This window comes from Hydractinia symbiolongicarpus, chromosome 2, assembly GCF_029227915.1.
Source record: "Hydractinia symbiolongicarpus strain clone_291-10 chromosome 2, HSymV2.1, whole genome shotgun sequence".
Taxonomy (NCBI): domain Eukaryota; kingdom Metazoa; phylum Cnidaria; class Hydrozoa; order Anthoathecata; family Hydractiniidae; genus Hydractinia; species Hydractinia symbiolongicarpus.
Window position 1 is genome coordinate 11,683,912 of NC_079876.1, and position 20,089 is coordinate 11,704,000.

The window sequence follows — 20,089 nt, forward strand, 5'->3', positions numbered from 1 at the left end:
TACTTTGTATTACTATATACCAACCTATCCTATATTCAAATATTTCCCGCCCTCTAGTGGGCGCTACATATGTAATCAAAAAGGCGGAAGTTTATTATATGAAAGAGTCGCTTATGGTTCTGGTTTTCCACCTATTATATTCCACTGTTTATATCATCCAGTTTTGTCCATAACTATTTTGTAACCTATTTACAAATGTGTGTGTACGTGTGTGTGTGCAACTTTGTATTGTATCTAGCTTTGATTAAAGGGTTGGGCAGCAGGTTGCGAATCACGTGCCACCTGCTTCGTCAACTGTATTCATATTTTGTAAAACCAAATTGCGTGAAAACTTGTGTCCTTTCGGCGTTTGTAATTCTATAACGAAAAGTGAGAATCCGCTGTATTTTTGAAGATGATAAAGCGAAATTTCATGCATTCAAATGTTATGCTTTTTGTAGGAATGTCACGGTTAAGCCACAAAACTGCAACCTCGTTTCCACGGTCTTTTTTAATATTTAATGGCAAGAGAAAAGACGCTCTGGAAACGAGGTTGCACAAAACAGTTCTTAAATCTGTATCAAAAGAATTTGAAACAAGTCAAACTTGTGATATTATTTTTTTTTTCATTTACAAAAAAACAATTTAAAGCTCACCTTTTCTTTGTTTTCGCCTCTGATTGGCTGCGCATACTTTGGGGACAGTCAAACAAATACAGAACAGGAGAAGAAGTCCTGGTAATATACCAGCAGCAACTATCAAACTTGCTCGTTTCGATTCAAAGTCAGGATCATCTAAAATTTTAAATAAATCACAAATTAATCGTGACTGTACTTGAATCATCGAATCGAATTTTTTTACGGGTCTTTGTAAGTTTTAACTTGCTTAGCATGTGTCTGTAGAGAGGTCTTAAGTTCATTGAAATCTCCTGTTTGAACCACAAAAGCCATGCAAGCACAGCAACTGCCTAATTAAACAATAACTTTTGAAAAGGCACTGAAGATATCAAACCTATTCTGATCGCTAATCAGAAAAAATCGATTGGAACTTTTGCTGTGCGTGGCATGACTCGTCGGGTTCGAACCCAAGACCTTTCGCACTGAAAGCCAATGCTCTACCACAGTGTTACACCGCATATAGTATAATTCTAACGAATGCATTGCAGGTAAATGCATTATCGAATGCATTATCGTTGTAGCATAACCAACTTTATCACATAACTGCGTCAATATTTATGAGTCTTATGCGTTTCTTTTAAACATCATATAGCCTAACCTCACTGCATTGTCCAAGTATTTAAAAATTCGCGCGCTTTAACAACTAAAAACTGATAGAACATTGATATTTAATTGCAGAAAAGAGACTCGTTCATAATGGTTACATCATCGTGTTCTCACATACCTTTACATTTACAAGAAGGACATTTGCTCGTAAAGTTTACGTAGCCGTGTTCACACGAAGAGCAGTCGTACGATGGACACTCTAAAGAAAGCAAAAAAAGAGAAACTGGAAATGAAACGACTTTTAATTTTTTAAAACAGGAGTTAATTTGTGCCTCAAATGTTGTTAGGAGTTAATTTGTGCCTCAAAAATAAGGATGATGAAAACTGATTTTCATCGAAATGGCTATGAATAAACTCTTTTTGTGCAGGATACAGAGTTTTAAAACTTTATGGAAGGAATTTCGAAATACCTTTAATCTTACTGCGCACATAACAGATACCAAGGTGGGGAAGATACAGGATGGAGTACTAATTGTCTTAAGAGCGATATTGTTTCCCCTCTGTTTTGTTTTTCAAAATAACTTGAAACACACTGCAGTTTTTAACGGCTTTCGAATGAATGTCGTAAGTCAATAAAGTTGCAAATGAACAATGCATTTCGTTAGAGACTTTTGAAATAGTTACAAAATTTACCTGTAGGTTTTATAGTGCTGGTTCTTACTGTCTGTGTGGTTTGCGGTAACTGCGTGGTCTGTGTGAACTGTGTAGTCTGTGTAAGCTGCGTAGTTTGTGCTAACTGCGTGAAATATGGGTACTGCGTGGTCTGTGTGAACTGTGCAAACTGTGTAAGCTGCGTGTACAGCGCGCGATGTGTGAACTGTGTGAATAGCGCGGACTGTGTCAACAGTTTGGAATATGAGTTCATTTGATATGTTAATGGTGTTCGTCTCTCTTTTGTGCTTGTGCGTTTAATGTCTGTTATAAAAATTGAATAAGGTACCGGCAACGTGGTTGCTACATTTGACACCGCAACATCTGTAGCGACCACTGTAGACATCGTTAAATTTGTCGCCATCCCTAATAAAATCGTTGTTTTTGTCGTATTAGTTGACGTTGTTTTTGTCATTTCTGAACGCGTTAGTTGCGGTGTCGGTAACACTTCTGTTGTGATTGCCGACGTATTTGAAAGTGTCAAGAAAAATAAGTTAAATAACGCTATAAAATACGTCTTTGACAGTGTATTGAATTTTTCTGACATGTTACTTCGGCTAATGCCATCAATTGCTATAATAAAACGAAGAAGAAGCGAAATACAATTTTTTGCTTCAAAACTATGTGATGCTACAACACGCACGATTACAGCACAAAATATCAGCGCGGGAAATATTCACGATGCGCGAATAACCGCGAATTTTTTTCATGGGCTAACGACAATTTTCTATAATAAAAGCCATCATTTTCTGTTCGCGCGAAAAGACCACGTGGTGCCAACTCATCTCCAGTACTATTCTCCACCTATTATACTTTAACGGGACGGCTATTTAAAATATCATAGGCGTAAAATACCCCAGTGTAACGGGGAAGTAGGAATTCAGGGAATTAAGACCCATGAGTCCTAAATCCCTGGGGAGTTTTGACATGGGGAGTTTTAATACCCTGGTGAATCAGGAATCCATTGAGGAATTAGGACTCTACCAGAAATGCAACTCGTTGGGGCCTTACGAGGTGACGAACTTTACCGACCATGGCTTAGTTTCATTAAAGAAACAAAATGGAACCGTTTTAAAAATGAAGTTTAACAAGCTCCCTCTTAATCTTTATATAGGAGGTAATACGGATTACATCAACGATGACTACGTCATTATAACTGAAAAAGAAAATGATGTTAACTGTGATAATAACCTATTTAAACGGATGTAATGCGGCAAACCATGTCTAAACGACGAGCTAACCGACTCAACTAATCTATGGTATAAATTACCAGATGAAATCGTGGAAACCATATTATTAAACGCAATTTCCAGCTCTAAAAACCCAATACAAGAATACCATTCAATAATTCGAATATGCTTTAGATTTCAAATCGTAAAATAAAAAGGAATACAACTGCTTCCACGTGTTTACATTCAGGCGCATGAAGCATTCAAGCACTTTTAACGCCAAAATCTGTTGTTAGTATCAGAAAATTGAAAGTATTTGGTCAAAATAGCGAACTTATCTTAGACATATCAAATCTTATCAGCGAAAAGAAATGAAGATCAGCTTGCCTTATTCTTTGTTAAGAAAAGTATTTACTGGAATTTACTGAAAAAGTGTTGTTGAATCACTTTCTAAAAACGAAGATATCGCGTTCTGGTTACAAAATGAGTTTTATTACTTAAAAGAAAAAGTTCAAAACATTTTGATATTTAAAGATGCCTGGCTTAACGATAACATGATGGACGCTGCCTAAAAACTAATATGCAAAGCTTTAGGCAAAATAGACCACTTCCAGTCAGGTCTCAATTCACAAAAGAAAACAAATTATCTTTTCAGCAGTTAGTAACGAGCACATACAGTTGCCACATGACGGAAACCAACATAGGCTACTCTCCTTCTGTTCCTGTGACCGTGTTCAAATTTGCGACAGCTTGAAAAACAAAGCTGGTCGGTATACATTGAGGAGTTTAAACGCACTCTATCAAAAATTCAAAGACACCTCAACTAGAAAACTCACAATGTCATTTCATCCTGTTCAAAAGCAAGAAGACGATTTCAACTGTGGGGTATTTGTCATAGCTTACGCAGCCGAAATTCTGGATGGGAAATCGCCCATTAAAGCTCGATTTGATGTGCAACAGATGAGAAGCCATCTAATTTCGTGTTTAGTGGAGAAAGAATTGCGACCATTTCCAAAAGTACAACGAAATAATGTACCTGGAGCAAAATAACTTTCAGTTATACTATTTTTGGAATTCGTTGAAATATTATTGTTTCCATTGTTAATATTATTTTTAAAGCACATTTATATATTTTTATACTTCGAAATGTATGTATACACACACCCAATACTAATATCGAAACCTCTGGTGCATGGAATATAACAAATGAAAATTGAATTAGACGCAGCAGCCGTCAAAATGTACAAATAATTAAAGACCGTGAGGCGCCGATCATAACAATATTATTTTTGTCAACACAGATTTGTATACAACAGTGTATTTTGTGTGCAGCTCGGGTTTTTTCAAATATAATGCTTCAATGGTGTTATTACTCTCTTTGATTCATAAGTACAAGAAACGCGTTTAAATAAAAAAGACTAATTGTTATACAAAGAATAGCATAGGAATGACATAATTGACATTAAATTGAACAAATTGCTTTGTAGTGACAGAAGTAAAAACATTGCGTTGTAGCTCATATCGTGAAAGTCTGAATGAAGAAGAAAAAAGTTAAATAGAATTTTGTAAAAATTAAAGCAAATAATTTCAATAGTTGTAATTATCAACCCATCAACTTATTGAAACTTGCTTGAAAATTTTAACTTCCTAGATTGAGTAAAAAACGCATCCTCTACACAAATCTCCCCATATCATTAATATTTAACGAAAATGTTTTTAGGGCCTAGCCTCCACCCAGCCACTAGGTTGCTACTGCTCTGAAGGGAGATCTCCTTCTTATCAGAAAATGCAAGCCTTGTAATTCCGCTTCGTTTTATCGAACAATCGTTGGAACAAAACTTAAATTTTAATGCATTAAATAGTACAACTTTGAATTTGATAGTCAAAACAAACTTTCAAACCATAGAATTACCTGCTCTTTGCCATTGAAAAGTTATAAAATAACAAATAAGATAACCAACATACAAATTTCCGAGTTTAAAACGCACTCTGTTCTATCACAAGTTAAGTGTCTACTTTCGATTTGCAATACAGCATTATAAAATCGTGTATTGACATGTTGATTTTGTCACGTTTGTTTTTAAGAAGCAATAAAAACAAATCATCACTCTCCTTCTTAGGGCTTTTCCAACTAATTAACAACGTATGTATTTAATACCTATAACTTCTCATAGGGAGAGTCTGTATTTTTAAACAATTTGCTTATGCTGCATCTCGGAAATCCGAATAAAGTCAAAGCTGATACTACACATCCTACTGGACATTTTCCTGGTGAAGTAATATATCAAACAAAAGTTCCCCTTTAACTCCGGTAGAGTATACTTACGGCCATTGTCACAACGCGTTTACAAATGAAGCTAATTAGAACAAGAAAACTGTCCGGTTTGATCACACATTTATATTGTATACATACTTTATACTTCAATATTGGTTATGTTTATATATCTTGTATCTATGGCAGTGTTCTTGTTTATATAGACCTGTTGTATAATTTTTTTTTTACTTGAAAATGGGTGTATGACACCCGAAACGTCGTAAAATGTTGTTTTAATTTGTACACATACACATGATGTCCAAGTTTTAACATAAAATATTGTCAATCAAATTTCTTATGTCTAATGTAAAAAGCGGTTTAAACATTTACACAACACTATGATGATAAAAAATTAAAATGTATTTGCAGTGGACTCTTCATAACTCGAACAGCCACGGGGAATCAGAAACCGTTCGAGTAATAGAGAGGTTCGGGTAATAGAGAGTTGGGAGTTTTTCCAAGTTTTTGTATAAATTTTGTATAAATGGCCAATTAAGCGAGAATTTTCTCCGTTATATGGAATGGGGCCGAAATCTTTCTTTGTACAGGATAAAATCTCGACCTTGTGGGCTAAGAACAGACTGAAAAAATAAAAACTAGAAAATATTTTATCTCAACGATTTATTCTTGGGAAGAAAAGAAATCCGAAATTAGAGTTTGCAAGGTTGACAAGGTACTGGTAGGTACACCGAATCGGGCAGCAACATCTTTTGGAGCAGTTCCTTTCTCCAACTCCTAACGCTTTGTATTTTATTTTGTAGGACTTGTTTTCTGCTTTGCGTTTTGTCCCAGCAACAGATGCCATGATTGTAAAACTAGAAAATATTTTATCTCAACGATTTATTCTTGGGAAGAAAAGTAATCCGAAATTAGAGTTTGCAAGGTTGACAAGGTACTGGTAGGTACACCGAATCGGGCAGCAACATCTTTTGGAGCAGTTCCTTTCTCCAACTCCTAACGCTTTGTATTTTATTTTGTAGGACTTGTTTTCTGCTTTGCGTTTTGTCCCAGCAACAGATGCCATGATTGTAAAACTAGAAAATATTTTATCTCAACGATTTATTCTTGGGAAGAAAAGAAATCCGAAATTAGAGTTTGCAAGGTTGACAAAGTACTGGTAGGTACACCGAATCGGGCAGCAACATTTTTGGAGCAGTTCCTTTCTCCAACTCCTAACGCTTTGTATTTTATTTTGTAGGACTTGTTTTCTGCTTTGCGTTTTGTCCCAGCAACAGATGCCATGATTGTAAAACTAGAAAATATTTTATCTCAACGATTTATTCTTGGGAAGAAAAGAAATCCGAAATTAGAGTTTGCAAGGTTGACAAAGTACTGGTAGGTACACCGAATCGGGCAGCAACATTTTTGGAGCAGTTCCTTTCTCCAACTCCTAACGCTTTGTATTTTATTTTGTAGGACTTGTTTTCTGCTTTGCGTTTTGTCCCAGCAACAGATGCCATGATTGTAAAACTAGAAAATATTTTATCTCAACGATTTATTCTTGGGAAGAAAAGAAATCCGAAATTAGAGTTTGCAAGGTTGACAAAGTACTGGTAGGTACACCGAATCGGGCAGCAACATTTTTGGAGCAGTTCCTTTCTCCAACTCCTAACGCTTTGTATTTTATTTTGCAGGACTTGTTTTATGCTTTGCGTTTTGTCCCAGCAACAGACGCCATGATTGTAAAACTTCAATCAAAGAATCAATCAAAGAATCGTGTTTACATTTTGTTCGAATGACACATGTAGATACAAAACATTCGAATCAGTTAGGACTCTACTTACGTTTACAGAGCCAATACAATGCAAAAAAAACTGGTTGTGTCATATAAAGTTTTAGATACTGTGTCATATAAAGTTCTAGATATCTGATACATGAGACGTCCGAGTTATAGAGAGGAAGTACCCGAAGAGACAAAAAAAAACGCTCGAGTTAAGGAGAGATTCAAGTTACAGCGTAATTCGGGGCAAGACGAGTCAATTAAGGGAAGAAACTTAAAAAAACTAAGAAGACAATTGTTTTTTTTAAGAAAATCTAATACAGGCTTAAACAATGATACAAAACCTAAAAACAAACCAAAAAAAAATTACAGAAGAAAAGCAACATGGCTGCCATTTTATTTGTACACAATAGTGTGCTGACTCATCTTACCCCAACAGTTGGGGTAAGATGGGTTAGAAATCCAGGAACAAAGGAGAAAATATCGAGTTTTTAAACTTCTATTAAATGTCTGACAAAAGTAAAATTTAGTACCACTACTTAGTAGCAACAAGTTAGCAGGTTAAATGAAAATAAAGTACTAAAATATAGCTATAAGAATCCTAACCGTATATAAATCGTGTATAAAATAATTAAAATAAAAAACAAATAAAATTAGTCACAGAAGTCACAAATAGGTTTATCTGAAAACAACATACCTTACTTGTACTTGGATTGGAGTCGTACTATTTTTCACTCAGTTTTAAATTCGCGCGACTTAAATTCGCGCATCCTAAAGTGGAGATATTCGCTCAGTTTTAAATTCGCGCACCCCAAAATGTCTACTCTCGTTAAAAACTCTGCATATTGTTCTAAAACGATGGTCGAAATGTCTTTCAATTGAAATTTATTCGTCAAACTAAAGCAAACGTTGCAAATCAAAGGAGATTTTAAAAGCTATTAATTACAGTACAGTTTGGTAGATCTTTTCTTTTTCTTCAAACAGTTCTTTTCAACAGCATAAAAAATAATACAAAAATTATTCGAAAGGGTCCTCTTTGTGAACTTGCTCTCTAAGTGCATCGATGATTCCCGATCTGCGCCAACCGTTTATTATGATTTCTTTTCTTGTACGAATATGATCATAGTATTTGGTGACCCATTTAGCATGTAGAGGCTTGAGAATGCTGATTTTCAAGTCGACAGAAACATTTTCTGGTGCAATTCCATTAGCGATCTGGGCTTGCACTTGTTCAGCATACCACGTCTGTGCTTGGTCACGTAAAAATGATTTACATGATCGATTGACAGTAAGGTCAAGTGGTTGGAAGTAATTTGTCATATTATGAGGAACTGGAACCATCTTTCCATGATGTTTTTCGACTAGATCTTTGACCTTGTCAGTCCATTGTGCTTTGAATACATCTGCAATCAATAGCCATTTCTTTGATGAACGAAAACCAAGCTCTTTTTTCTTCTTTTGGACGTAAGGTACGAGAACCTTGTTGATGAGCTCAATTGATTTTTCTTCGTCTGACCAATGATTAATGCTATGTAAAGAAGTCTTCCGAAAAATGAAAGGGTTCATGCTCGAAAATTACCTTGAGCCAGAGAAAATCCCGCTGGAGATAAAGGTCGAGGAGGAAGACGAAGACGAAGAAGAAGAGGTTTCATTGTAATTTTAATTTTATTTAAAACAGAAAAGAAGTCACTATACCAGCTGAAAACTATCTCAAATTTTTACTTACAAAAACTGTTACTAAATTACATATCAATTTAGGGTTTCTTAAGCGACTTCCAAGTTTGTGATAGGAAAGCTATTCGCGCGGATTATTTTTCGCTCAGTCTTAATTTCGCGCACCTTAGGTCTGCGCGAATTCTAGTACAGCGCGAATTTTAATACAAGTAAGGTAGTTCATGAAGCCATACTGAACACTTTATACACTGCATCCAGTTTTCTCCTGGCAATGACTCGTGCCACCAATCACCGCAAACTAAACATTCGCAATCTTCTACAACTGGTGGTGTCGTTTTTTTCTTTTTTAATGTTTCTTTTTTCGCCTTTGGTTGTTTCTTCGAATTTGATGGTTCCTTTGTCTCTTTCTCAGATTTCTCCAAAGATAACTTGTATGGTAATCCTGTAATATTTTCTGATTCTTCACTTCGCTTCGTTTTTTTCTGTTTAACAATATCGGGAACTTTAAAATTTCCCTAAAACTCACTGGCGTTGAATGAACAATCATGTCTATGGCATCAACACTCGATCCAGCTTGCGATGAAGATGCAATAGCGGTTGGCTCTTCTGTAATGGTGCTAACATCTGGGGTAGCAAGTGGTTCTCTCGGATCTGACAAAAATTCTTTTTCTGCCAAAATTGATGCATCGTAAGGAACAATTCCAGTGCATCAAAAACCGGATATCGCGTTTTCGATTGTGGCTGCCTTAAGATATGCGGGTGATTCTTCGGCCAGGATGTAGTCGCATCCAAGAAGTACAAGCTGTATTAAAAGCAACTTTGAGCGGTTTAAAAAATGTCCGATCAAGAGGTTGCAATTTATGCGAGGTGTGTCGTGGAAGGGAGACAATCTCAATTGATATCAATCTCAATCTAAATCTCAAATTGTTCAAAGATGGGTGAACGACAATTGTTTGCTACTTAACCTTAAAAAAGGAAAAACTGAATTTGTATTATATGGTTCCCGTCCATCCAAACAACCAAATTGTTTGATCAATATCAATACTGTAGAATTGAACCGACCTGAATCGTACTAATATCTTGGAGTAACATTAGATCAACATTTGAATTTGAATTTTCATTATAAATCGGTTTACAAGAGAATATGCTCACGTGTTACATTGCTCAGTCGAATTCGTTATACTTTACCACCAACGATCTAGAAATCCATGATAAATCCACTGTTTCATTATTGCTACCCTCTATTTTCTGGCTTGAACTTAACCTGGAAAATCAAGTTTCAAGCGCAACAAAATAGAGCAAAAAGGATCATTGGCACAGATTCTGCAATGTCCTGGCCGGAAATTGATCTACAAAGAAATCGAAAAATGGTAACCGATGTATTTAAATCGATTCACAACCTGGAACCAATTCAAAATGTTCAATACGAATTTATAGAACATCGAATCAACACACGTGGTAACAAATCGTTACTCAGAGTACCACGTGTTCGAACCGAAGCTGGTCGCAAAACCACTGCTTATCAAGGAACCTTGCTGTTCAATAAACTTGATTTACCTTTGAGAAACGAAAAGTCATTTATTATTTTTAAAAGAAGCATCAACGTAGTTAATTTGTCTTAGTTATTCAATTTATTTTTACTGTCTGTTTGTTTTTCTAGTTCAAGTGATGTTTATCGTTACTATGTATATTTTGTTTTGATTTTTGGTTTTCTTGCATTGTTTAATTTCTTTCCTCCATAACTTTGTTTGTCTCATGCTATTTGATCCAATTTGAATCACTTTTGTATCCTAATTGCCTTTCATTTTGTTCTAGGATTCTCTCTCTATTGATTTTGATGCCTGTATGTGAGTGTTTTGACTAAGCAGTGTAGAATAATTTTCGTGCTATCCCATTCTTACGTCATCAGTGTACCAGTGTCATCAGTGTACCAGTTTGCTTTTTTCCATCTCACCTATCTAATTAATTTATTTATTTTCGATACCTTATTTATTTATTTGTTTTTGTATAATATGTATAGAAAAAAAAATTTACCTAAATTATTACCTATTTTAAAATTTCATTTATTACTATTCTTTGTTTCAACAGGTCCTACATTGATACCAGGATTGTTATTATTTCTGACGTAGTCAACCTGTAAAATTATAATTGTTAATAATGCCATTATCTCGTGTGAAGTCTATAAGTCCAATATTTTTTGTATGGCTTTTGTGCCTATCTAAAGTTAAGAGGACACGATCATCCTTTGTCGGTTTAGCATGCTCAGCAAAATGGCTAAGGTAGACCATAAACAATTCCGTATTTATCCACCCACTATCAGAAACTTCATTTAGTGTTCCAACTGGAGCACCTTCTGTTAGATCTTGCCTTTTTTCTTTTACGTTTGAAAATCATCATTGGTGGAACATAACTGCCCGTAGCACTGCAACAAACAACAGCGGTTACACCTCTTTCGCCACTTGTTGCGGTGGCTACAATACGCTTGCCCTTTGGTGCCAACACCAAATGAAAACATGTTAAACCAGATTCATGAACATTTAATATTCGGTGTGGCGTAATGTTAAATTTCTCTAAGACTGTTTTAAGATTTTTAAAATATCGGTCGATGGAGGTTTTGTTTAGTCCGAACACTCTCTTTAATGAAACAGCCTCTGGGGTTTCGTAATGACAATGTCTGCCGGCGTTTAAGAAAACCTGACACAAAATCACGTCCTGCCATTTAATGAACTTTATTAAAAGGGTGCTTAATTTTATTGCTTTCACAATATTCATATATAACCCTTCTTAGTTCATTTTTGGATAATCCATAAAAAGAATTGTCTAGAGCAAGTATATATGATCCTAGATCAGTCTCTTGTTCTTCAGTCAGGACAGTACGGATAGGACCCAATTGTTTTTTATGGTTTGAGTAATAGAGAGTCCACTGTATTAAAATATAAAATATACAATGATAAAATTTGGTATAAAATAGTAAGGCATAAACTTAGAGAAAGAGATGATGATAAATTAAATCATATTAAAAGTTGTGACTATTTTTCGATAACTGAGATATAGCTGGAGAGCACACAACTCGAGTCAATTTCGAACATTATAATATTATCAGTATTGATCAGTATTGATTTATACAGTAAATCAAAACAACCAATTTCAAAATGAACACCCTCATTTGATGCGAGATTTCTCGAAATTCAAATAGGATATATATCTACTGGTTTCATTATTTTGGGTATGCTATGTAAAGCTACACGATTAATAAAAAGAAAACAAAAAAACGCTGCTACACGCACAAAACAATACATAAACACAAATTTTTGGTCAATATAGCACGCTATTTGTGGTGGCTTTGATTTTGATACCATTCGCCCTCCTTTTAACTTTTCGTTACCACCATGACAGAACGCGGCCCATACCAAATCACACATTTCTACGAATGTGTGAAATTAAAAAGTTTTTTAATTGCTTCAAAGATAACCACTTCTTTGCAATCTCGTTTCTAGTTTTTCTTTTACACAATATCAAAAATTCAAAAAAAAAGCCCTGGAAACGAGGTATTATCATTAGGACATTTATTATTTTATTTATTTTGTCTTATTTATTACGTCTCCATGAATTTAAAGCTGTTCCTTTTTAAGACGAAACCTTTCTAAGATGTGAAAAAAAATAGCTAAATAGAAAGCAACCCGGCACAAGACTAGCCTGGTATCAACATTCTTTTATATTTAGGGGGTGCAGAGGCGGCAATTCATGTTATGAAGGAAATTTTCAAAACTGTTGCAGTCCTACTTATAGAGCGCTTTTAATTCAATGAATCGCTCAGTAGCTTTACACAATATTAGAATAATATGCCCGGTACTATGTGCTTACATTATCAATACGCATCGTAAACCCTCACGACTATTTATATCAGGTTGTGCTAAAATCGAATCCAGAGAGGGAACCACCCAAGGTGATCCCTTGGTCATGCCATGGTACTCTCTATGTACAGCTACTATCATCAATTATATGCAGATCGCTGAACCCGAAATCAAGCAAGTATGGATCGCTGATAGCGCTGCTGCAGCTGGAAAGACATTGAATTTACATAGCTGGTATGAAAACCTTGTAAAAGAAGGAGAAAAATCAGGATATTATGTTAACGGATCAAAAACATGGTTAATTGTAAAATCGCAGAAACTAGCCCAGTATGTAAAAAGTCTATTTAAGGAGTCCTTAAGTATTACCCTTGATGGAAAGAGACACTTGGGTGCTGTAATTGGTTTGAAAACTTTCAAGGATACGTACTGTAGTGATAAGGTCGAAAACTGGGCAAAAGAATTAGCTAATTTGTCTAAGATAGCTCAAACTCAACCACGTGCAGCTTATACAGCACTCACCAAAGCCTACAAATCGAAGTTTACTTACTTTATGAAAACAATACAGGGTTTCGAAAACCATTTGAAACCAATTGAGAACGTATTGAACGATCACTTTCCGCCGACAATCTTTGCGCAGGATGAACCGCTACCAGAATACTTTAAAGCATTGCTTTCGTTATCACCCAGCGATGGTGGCTTTGTCAAGCAAACTCGTGACAAAGGGGCGAGCTTATGGTTAAACGCCATTCCTATTGAACAATAAGGGCTTGACTTGAATAAAGAGAAATTTAGTGACGCTTTAAGACTGCGTTACAATTTACCATTGAAAGGATTACCAAGTTTTTGTACATGTGGAGATTACTGTAAATTTACTGTACATTTACTGTAAATCATGCTCTTTCGTGCAAGAAAGGTGGATTTGTATCGAAAAGACATGATAACGTTCGTGACTTACTCACATCGTTACTTAATCGTACATGTCACAACGTAGAAGCTGAACCACACCTTATTCCATTCACAAACGAGCATTTTCGTTTGAAATCAGCAAACAGAAGTGACGAATCTCGACTGGATATAAAGGCGAATGATTTTTAGCGACATGGACAAACGGCATTTTTTGATGTTCGTAACACGCACATAAACTCCAAAAAATCAATCCACAACGAAAACCTTTTATGATCAAGAAAGCGAGAAGAAGAGATCATATAATGAAAGGATAATAAATGTTGAACATGGTACCTTCATACCGCTTGTGATGGGTACAAATAGAGGTATGGGAAATGAATGTCACGTTTTTTTTTCAAGAACTTGCAAAAAAAACTCTTCATAACAAAACGAAGACTACCCAACATTGATTACATGGCTCCGAACAAGACTTTCCTTCGAAATATTGAAGTCAACAATTTTATGCGTAAGAGGTTCGAGAATGCCATGGAAATACCAAAAAAAACAGACGTTGGTGTAGATATCATGCTAAATTCTTTTGAAGCAACTTGTTTTGGGATTTGAGCTAATTTTGACACAAGTGATAGTGGTAGTCTCTCTCCTATACTCATCATCTTGGCTTATTCGATTTTTGTTTTTAACTTGTCTATACTTTGCTTCTGTTTTCTTTTTTGTTTGTTTGTTTTTGAATTTCCGCGCCCGAAGGCGTAGGAAGATCTTTAGAACTGTCGTTTTTTTATTTCGGAGCATTTTTCGAAAAAAAAATCGACCCTGGGATTTCACGTTGGTCCGTTTCAGATGTAAACTTCGTACCCAAGCTCCTTAACTACTGGGAAGTCTAGTATTGACGCTTCAGGCCAAAATTTGTATTTGTTTTCGACAAAATTTGGCACAGTTAACAAAAAAGTATGCTGAACATAATGGTGACATAATAATTTTGATTTTTGTCACCTAAATGTCATTTTAGGCCAAAATTGGTCCAAAAATTAGAACTAATTTTTAACAAAATTTGGAACACTTAACAAATAAAGTATGGTGAACATGAGGGTGACATCAAAATTTTGATTTTTGTCACCTAAATGCCATTTTAGGCCAAAATTAGTCCAAAAATTGAAATCACTTCATTTTCGGCTAAATCTGGCACAGTTAACAAATAAAGTATGCTGAACATAATGGTGACATAATAATTTTGATTTTTGTCACCTAAATGTCATTTTAGGCCAAAATTGGTCCAAAAATTAGAACTACTTTATTTTCAACAAAATTTGGAACACTTAACAAATAAAGTATGCTGAATATAATGGTGACATCAAAATTTTGATTTTTGTCACCTAAATGCCATTTTAGGCCAAAATTAGTCCAAAAATTGAAATCACTTCATTTTCGGCTAAATCTGGCACAGTTAACAAATAAAGTATGCTGAAAATGATGATGGTACAAAAGTTTGATTTCTTCTTGCCTAAATGTCATTTCAGGCCAAAATTTATCCAAAAATTAAAACTGCTTTATTTTCGACAAAAATTGACACAGTTAATAAAAAAAGTATGCTGAAAATGATGGTCACATCAAAATTTTGATTTTTTGTCAACTAATGCCGTTTAAGACCATAAACGTTTCAATCGCAAGACTTTCAACCATGAATGATAGGCTGTATTTTTTGTTAGCAATTTCTTTTAAAATGTGAGTTTATTATGACACGTTTCGTTTTGTTTGCGTTTGTTGTAAGATATGTCACTGGTGTGCTTTATCTTCAGAGGTTCATGCACCAAACCCCTTCGAATGTTTGGCACAATAACACAACGAATTAGCAGGTTTTCATCAAATATTTTGGTAGCGCGCGGAAATTCTTAGAGCCCCCAGGGCTTCTTGTTGTTTTTAACTTTGTCTTCTTGAAGTTTTCAAGTGTTTATAAGAAATTTTTTTTAAGTATATTATTTTCTTTTTTTCTTTTTAAGTATATTTTAAATAGGTATATTTTAATATTTTCACGATTTTATTTTATATTCTATATTTTTATGCTACTTGTATTATTTTGTTTTATAAATATATAAAAATCAATTGATAATTTTCAGACTATTGTAATCTTTTATATTTACACCTGTATCCACTACTCCGTGCTAAGAATGCATAAAATAGTGAAGCTCCGGTTATACGACGGACGAACAACGAGTAGTAGAATTAGAATCGTTAGACTTAAGCAGTTGCGACATTTAACAAGTAGATTCAAATGTCACATGTAACACACCTTAATTAAGCGAGCAATGAAAAATATGAAAATAAATGTTGCTGAATTTATTGATTGGACTTTTTGTAAATTGAGCGCCAGTCTTGCAACATTTGCTTTGTTTTATACACATTTTGTATTTGAGAAATAAGTTATTGAACAGAAAGATTTCACAAGCATACGCGGCACAGTTTTATAAATTTTATATCACTGAAATATTAAAATTAAAGATTGTCACAGTTGTTGTTGTTTGTTTGTTATTCGAAAGTTCAACAGCTTCTAGAATTTTCCCTGAACGAAAAACTTTAAAGGAGATTTTCTGATACTTTATGAAATAACACCCAGTGTTAAATTTCTCAATATTTTGTGAGTTAGCAGTTAAAATGATCTCAGTTGTACTAAAATTCTAAAAAATAAAATGGCAGACAACAATAAAATCATCCACTTTTGAATATAAAAAATTAACTTTTAACACTTAGCTCTGTTACAAAAATTATATTCATGAAGAGAAGAAAAGTTTATAAACATGATAATCTAAAATCTATTAACAAAACTATTACTAACACATATTCTTCAACTCTCTTTGCTTACAAATTCATAGTCTGAGTCGGAAATCCCGATATCTTCGGACACCAATTTAGTACCCATAATGTCAGTTGATTCCTGTCTTGGGGCGCTACTTGCACCATCTGCGTATTCCCTATCAGATCCACTGTTCTGGTCTGGGTTTTCATCATGTTCACATGGCACAGACGATAAGCGTTCCATCGATGGCGAAATAGAGGAAACATTGGAGCCTTGCATCGATGGCGAAATAGAGGAAACATTGGAGCGTTCCATCGATCGCAAAATAGAGGAAACATTGGAGCATCCGGGAAAATCTACATCTTCGTTGATGGGTGCCGCAACGTCATTAACTGTGATGGGCGCAGCAACGCCCTCCGCTGTCTCGTTTAAATTCAGACTTTCCAGGCATTCTATCATTTCGCTGGATTCATCAACGCTTTCATTTGTACTGCTTATGGGCGTGTTTTTTACAGATTTTCGCTTTCTCGTTCCGCCTCCAACTCGATCTCTGGGTGGACTTGCTTCGTTGTTATAAGGGCGTTGTCTTACATTTTGTACGCCCCTGTCATATTCGATTTGACCGATCCTTAATTGGTTTTGTTCCAACATATTCTGCTGCAAAGCCAATCGCTCTTCATTTAATTTCCTCACTTGTCCTTCAAGCTGCAATATGCGCTCTCCTTCGTTTCCACGTACGTTTTGTCGAAACCCGACTCTTAAAAGTGGTGAAGAGATCTCAAACCCGGTCATTGCCATGACAACGAACACAACAATGAGAACGATGACAACGAAGAGCACAGGCTGCCACTGCACAGGTACTTCTTTCATTAACAAGCGAAAACTTACACCGAGAGCGCTGCTAAATTGTTTCATCGGTTCGAAAATAAATCGTGAAGCACAAACAGCTGTCGCCTGCGAACGAAATACAAGTATACTTATTTCGTGTATAAACAGGGAGGGAGAAAGATACATACTCCACTGCTAACTATTTTGGATTAAGAGGAAAACATTACCTGTAAGGGAGAGACCTCCCAAACTGGATCCACCAGAATGTTTTGATGATACTTCGCGCAAGCGTCATCAGATGTTGTGAATGTATCTTTAAACCACAGCGTCACTGATTTCCACGGGGTCAAATTATTTGGAAAGCAATCTTCAGGTACATCTTTCATGGCCTCTGATGTTTTCTTTGCTAGCTCAACTTTGTACATACTAAAAATAAGACAAGCTAACTAAAATTAAATAAAAATTCTCAATCCCTTCAACGTTTTATCATTCGTTTCAATTAAATCGTAGCCACTACAAATAGTGGGGATACTTTTTCCTGATCGTATATCGTAGTGGAAATCTCCCCTAACAAGCCGTCATTCCACCTGTAACATGGACACTAAGGGGTGAGTTAAGCTGGCAGCAATACCTCTATGTGACGTGAGATTTCCAACCATCAAAGATAGAATTCGAAACAGGAACCCATACCTTCTAAGCATGATATTCTACCACTAAGCCACTGCTACCTTTTGTGAAGCGACACCGAAACAAATACTACATCAACAACACTTCAATCATTTTTTGTTGATTCCACTCACACTAACCCTAGTTAGCATTGTGGCTTCGCATTATCACAAGGGTCAGTGTGGAAAAGGGAGGTGGTAAAACGAGTTTTGGACAAATATTGCAAGACCCTAAACAAAACGGAAGGCGTGACTTAGAGATGGCGTTGTAAAGCATACACAAATGCAAAACGAGAAGCGCTTTTAACACTGCGTACACATCGTCGAAAACATCACTGCCATTATTGATAGTCACGTAACGTAAAAACAAAGTACCAAAAGTCTTACCGGTGCCATTCCCAGGGTATACTGCACATAAAACAAAGCAGGAATGTGATCATTACTGTTCTCTTCCAACTCTGAGTCAACTGCACCTGTCTTGTCACAAATAATAACAAAAACATGAGCAGATTAATACCGACAGCTCCGATTATAACGCGAGGTGTAATGATTTCTGACGCCTGTTTCCAAGGCGACGTCGATGAAGGCTGAAATGTAACAGAAGACGATATAAAAATCTAATATATGGTAAGTATGTTTTGATTAGAAAACTTGAAATAAAACGACCGCAGCAAAGATAATAACCACGACAAAGACAATAAACACGGCAATAATAACGGCAACTACCACGACAATAACAACGACAACAATAACGACGAAGACGATAATTACGACACCCTACCACAACAATAGCTGGGACGATGACGATAACTTACTTGAAAAGCATCTTGCAAAATATCTAGGATTTTCTTAGCTTCACTGAGATCAGTTTTCCCTAGCAACGACAATGCAAGATTCCGATTCTCTTCACTAAGACTGAAGTAAGCTGCATAAACATCGCCCTGGTCACCTTGCACTTCTGCTAATTTGACGAATGTGTTAACGAGATGTTTAAAGTATGTGAGGTCATTCACTACAGGTGAACGTTCTTCGAACTTGCAGTTCAGTAATTCATTCTTCACTTGTTGTAGCGATTCGCGACACGTGCTAGCCTCATCTTGAAAATCAGCCAGCTTTTTAACCTAAAGTAAAAAAATAACAAAAATATAATAAAAAATGATAAAATCAAATCAATAAAAACAAATAAATATACAAAAAGATACCAAGACAGAACATAAGCTTAAATGTCAGATATTTTATTCGTGGGTTAAATGTTACTTTTTTTCATAATTTTTTTTTTAAGATCATACCATTTGAACTGTTCATAATTTTAGAGACACAAGATCGCAAGAAAGCATTGTGCAATAAGACGTAACTTGCAGATTTACTATTAAAAAAAACCCTTGTGATTCGTATAATGTAATGCAGCATTCCTCGAGGCCAATTTAAGTTCTTCAGTCCAGTAAATTTTTGCTTTGATTTTGGCGCTAATTCGCAACCACTGGGTGTACTGCACTTTTCACACTTATTCATCCAGAAAAATACTCTGCTACTTTGAAATTTATACTTTTTAAATTTATATCAAATGCAATTTTAGGTTTTAAATAAAAGCTCATTACATTTTAAAAAAATATAAATTAAAAACCAACGCCCCTTTCAAAAATAAAAAAAGATTAAAATTAACCGCCACAGGCGTTCCACAAAAGCGCCCTTACGTTATATCTTGACATACCTACCAACTCGTCACTATCCGAAGTCACTCTTTCTTGTTTCTTCGCTGGTCTGCTTGTTGTCAAATCGTACGGGTCCACCCATCCGCTCTCATCGTAGGTGTTATAAACGCCTCCATTCTCATCAACAGTATCACTTGATACAACCACAGTGAGGGAGAGTAAAAAAACAACATCGTGGAGAATATTTATATTTTTTATTGTATACATTCTAAAAATAGAAAATAAATTTTTAGATGTTGATTTGTTTTAGAATAGTTAAAGGGGAGGGGGATGAAAGTAGAACATCACCCAGTCTCAGATCATTCACTGTTGCAAATCTATATTATAATACCCGTATACGTCTGTACGTCTGTCTGTCTGTCACGCAAAATGATAGCTTAGCTAGTAGCGAAACGCGCCCAATGCGGTATAAAATGACGGGCGAACCCGTGGATTTTTCCACGGCTAACGACTAGTATGATTAAAGAATGTTGAACCGAGCTGGCACACAAAACTTGAACGTAGTTGTTTCATATTTTCAAAATTAAATAAAACTAGAGTCAAATA

General features: G+C 35.4%; 2 protein-coding genes across 2 annotated transcripts; both read right to left on the reverse strand.

The window, feature by feature from the left end:
• Positions 1–111: 111 nt before the first annotated feature.
• Positions 112–5,166, reverse strand: LOC130629419 (uncharacterized). Its single transcript, XM_057442598.1, has 5 exons — positions 4,995–5,166; positions 1,896–2,486; positions 1,381–1,461; positions 636–773; positions 112–357 (listed from the first exon to the last, which is right to left on the reverse strand). Exons 2-5 carry the CDS (start codon positions 2,458–2,460, stop codon positions 272–274), a joined length of 870 nt encoding a protein of 289 aa, XP_057298581.1. The 5' UTR covers positions 2,461–2,486; positions 4,995–5,166; the 3' UTR covers positions 112–271.
• Positions 5,167–16,258: 11,092 nt separating this feature from the next.
• On the reverse strand, positions 16,259–20,010 carry LOC130629424 (chloride channel CLIC-like protein 1). The gene is made up of 5 exons (XM_057442607.1): positions 19,547–20,010; positions 18,647–18,952; positions 18,219–18,418; positions 17,394–17,592; positions 16,259–17,292 (listed from the first exon to the last, which is right to left on the reverse strand). The coding sequence occupies exons 1-5, from the start codon at positions 19,748–19,750 to the stop codon at positions 16,387–16,389; spliced, it is 1,815 nt and encodes a 604-aa protein (XP_057298590.1). The 5' UTR covers positions 19,751–20,010; the 3' UTR covers positions 16,259–16,386.
• Between the last annotated feature and the right edge of the window lie 79 nt (positions 20,011–20,089).

Bases quoted from the DNA above. Each gene is read 5' to 3' on its own strand.
- LOC130629419 (XM_057442598.1), bottom strand. From the start codon at position 2,460: ATGTCAGAAAAATTCAATACACTGTCAAAGACGTATTTTATAGCGTTA. The intron at 1,462-1,895 runs GTAAATTTTGTA...TGCTTTCTTTAG, and splicing joins CAGCACTATAAAACCTACAG to AGTGTCCATCGTACGACTGC. The intron at 774-1,380 runs GTATGTGAGAAC...TTAAAATTTTAG, and splicing joins TCCTTCTTGTAAATGTAAAG to ATGATCCTGACTTTGAATCG.
- LOC130629424 (XM_057442607.1), bottom strand. From the start codon at position 19,750: ATGTATACAATAAAAAATATAAATATTCTCCACGATGTTGTTTTTTTA. The intron at 18,953-19,546 runs GTAGGTATGTCA...TTTTTACTTTAG, and splicing joins CTTCGGATAGTGACGAGTTG to GTTAAAAAGCTGGCTGATTT. The intron at 18,419-18,646 runs GTAAGTTATCGT...GTTACATTTCAG, and splicing joins TTTTGCAAGATGCTTTTCAA to CCTTCATCGACGTCGCCTTG.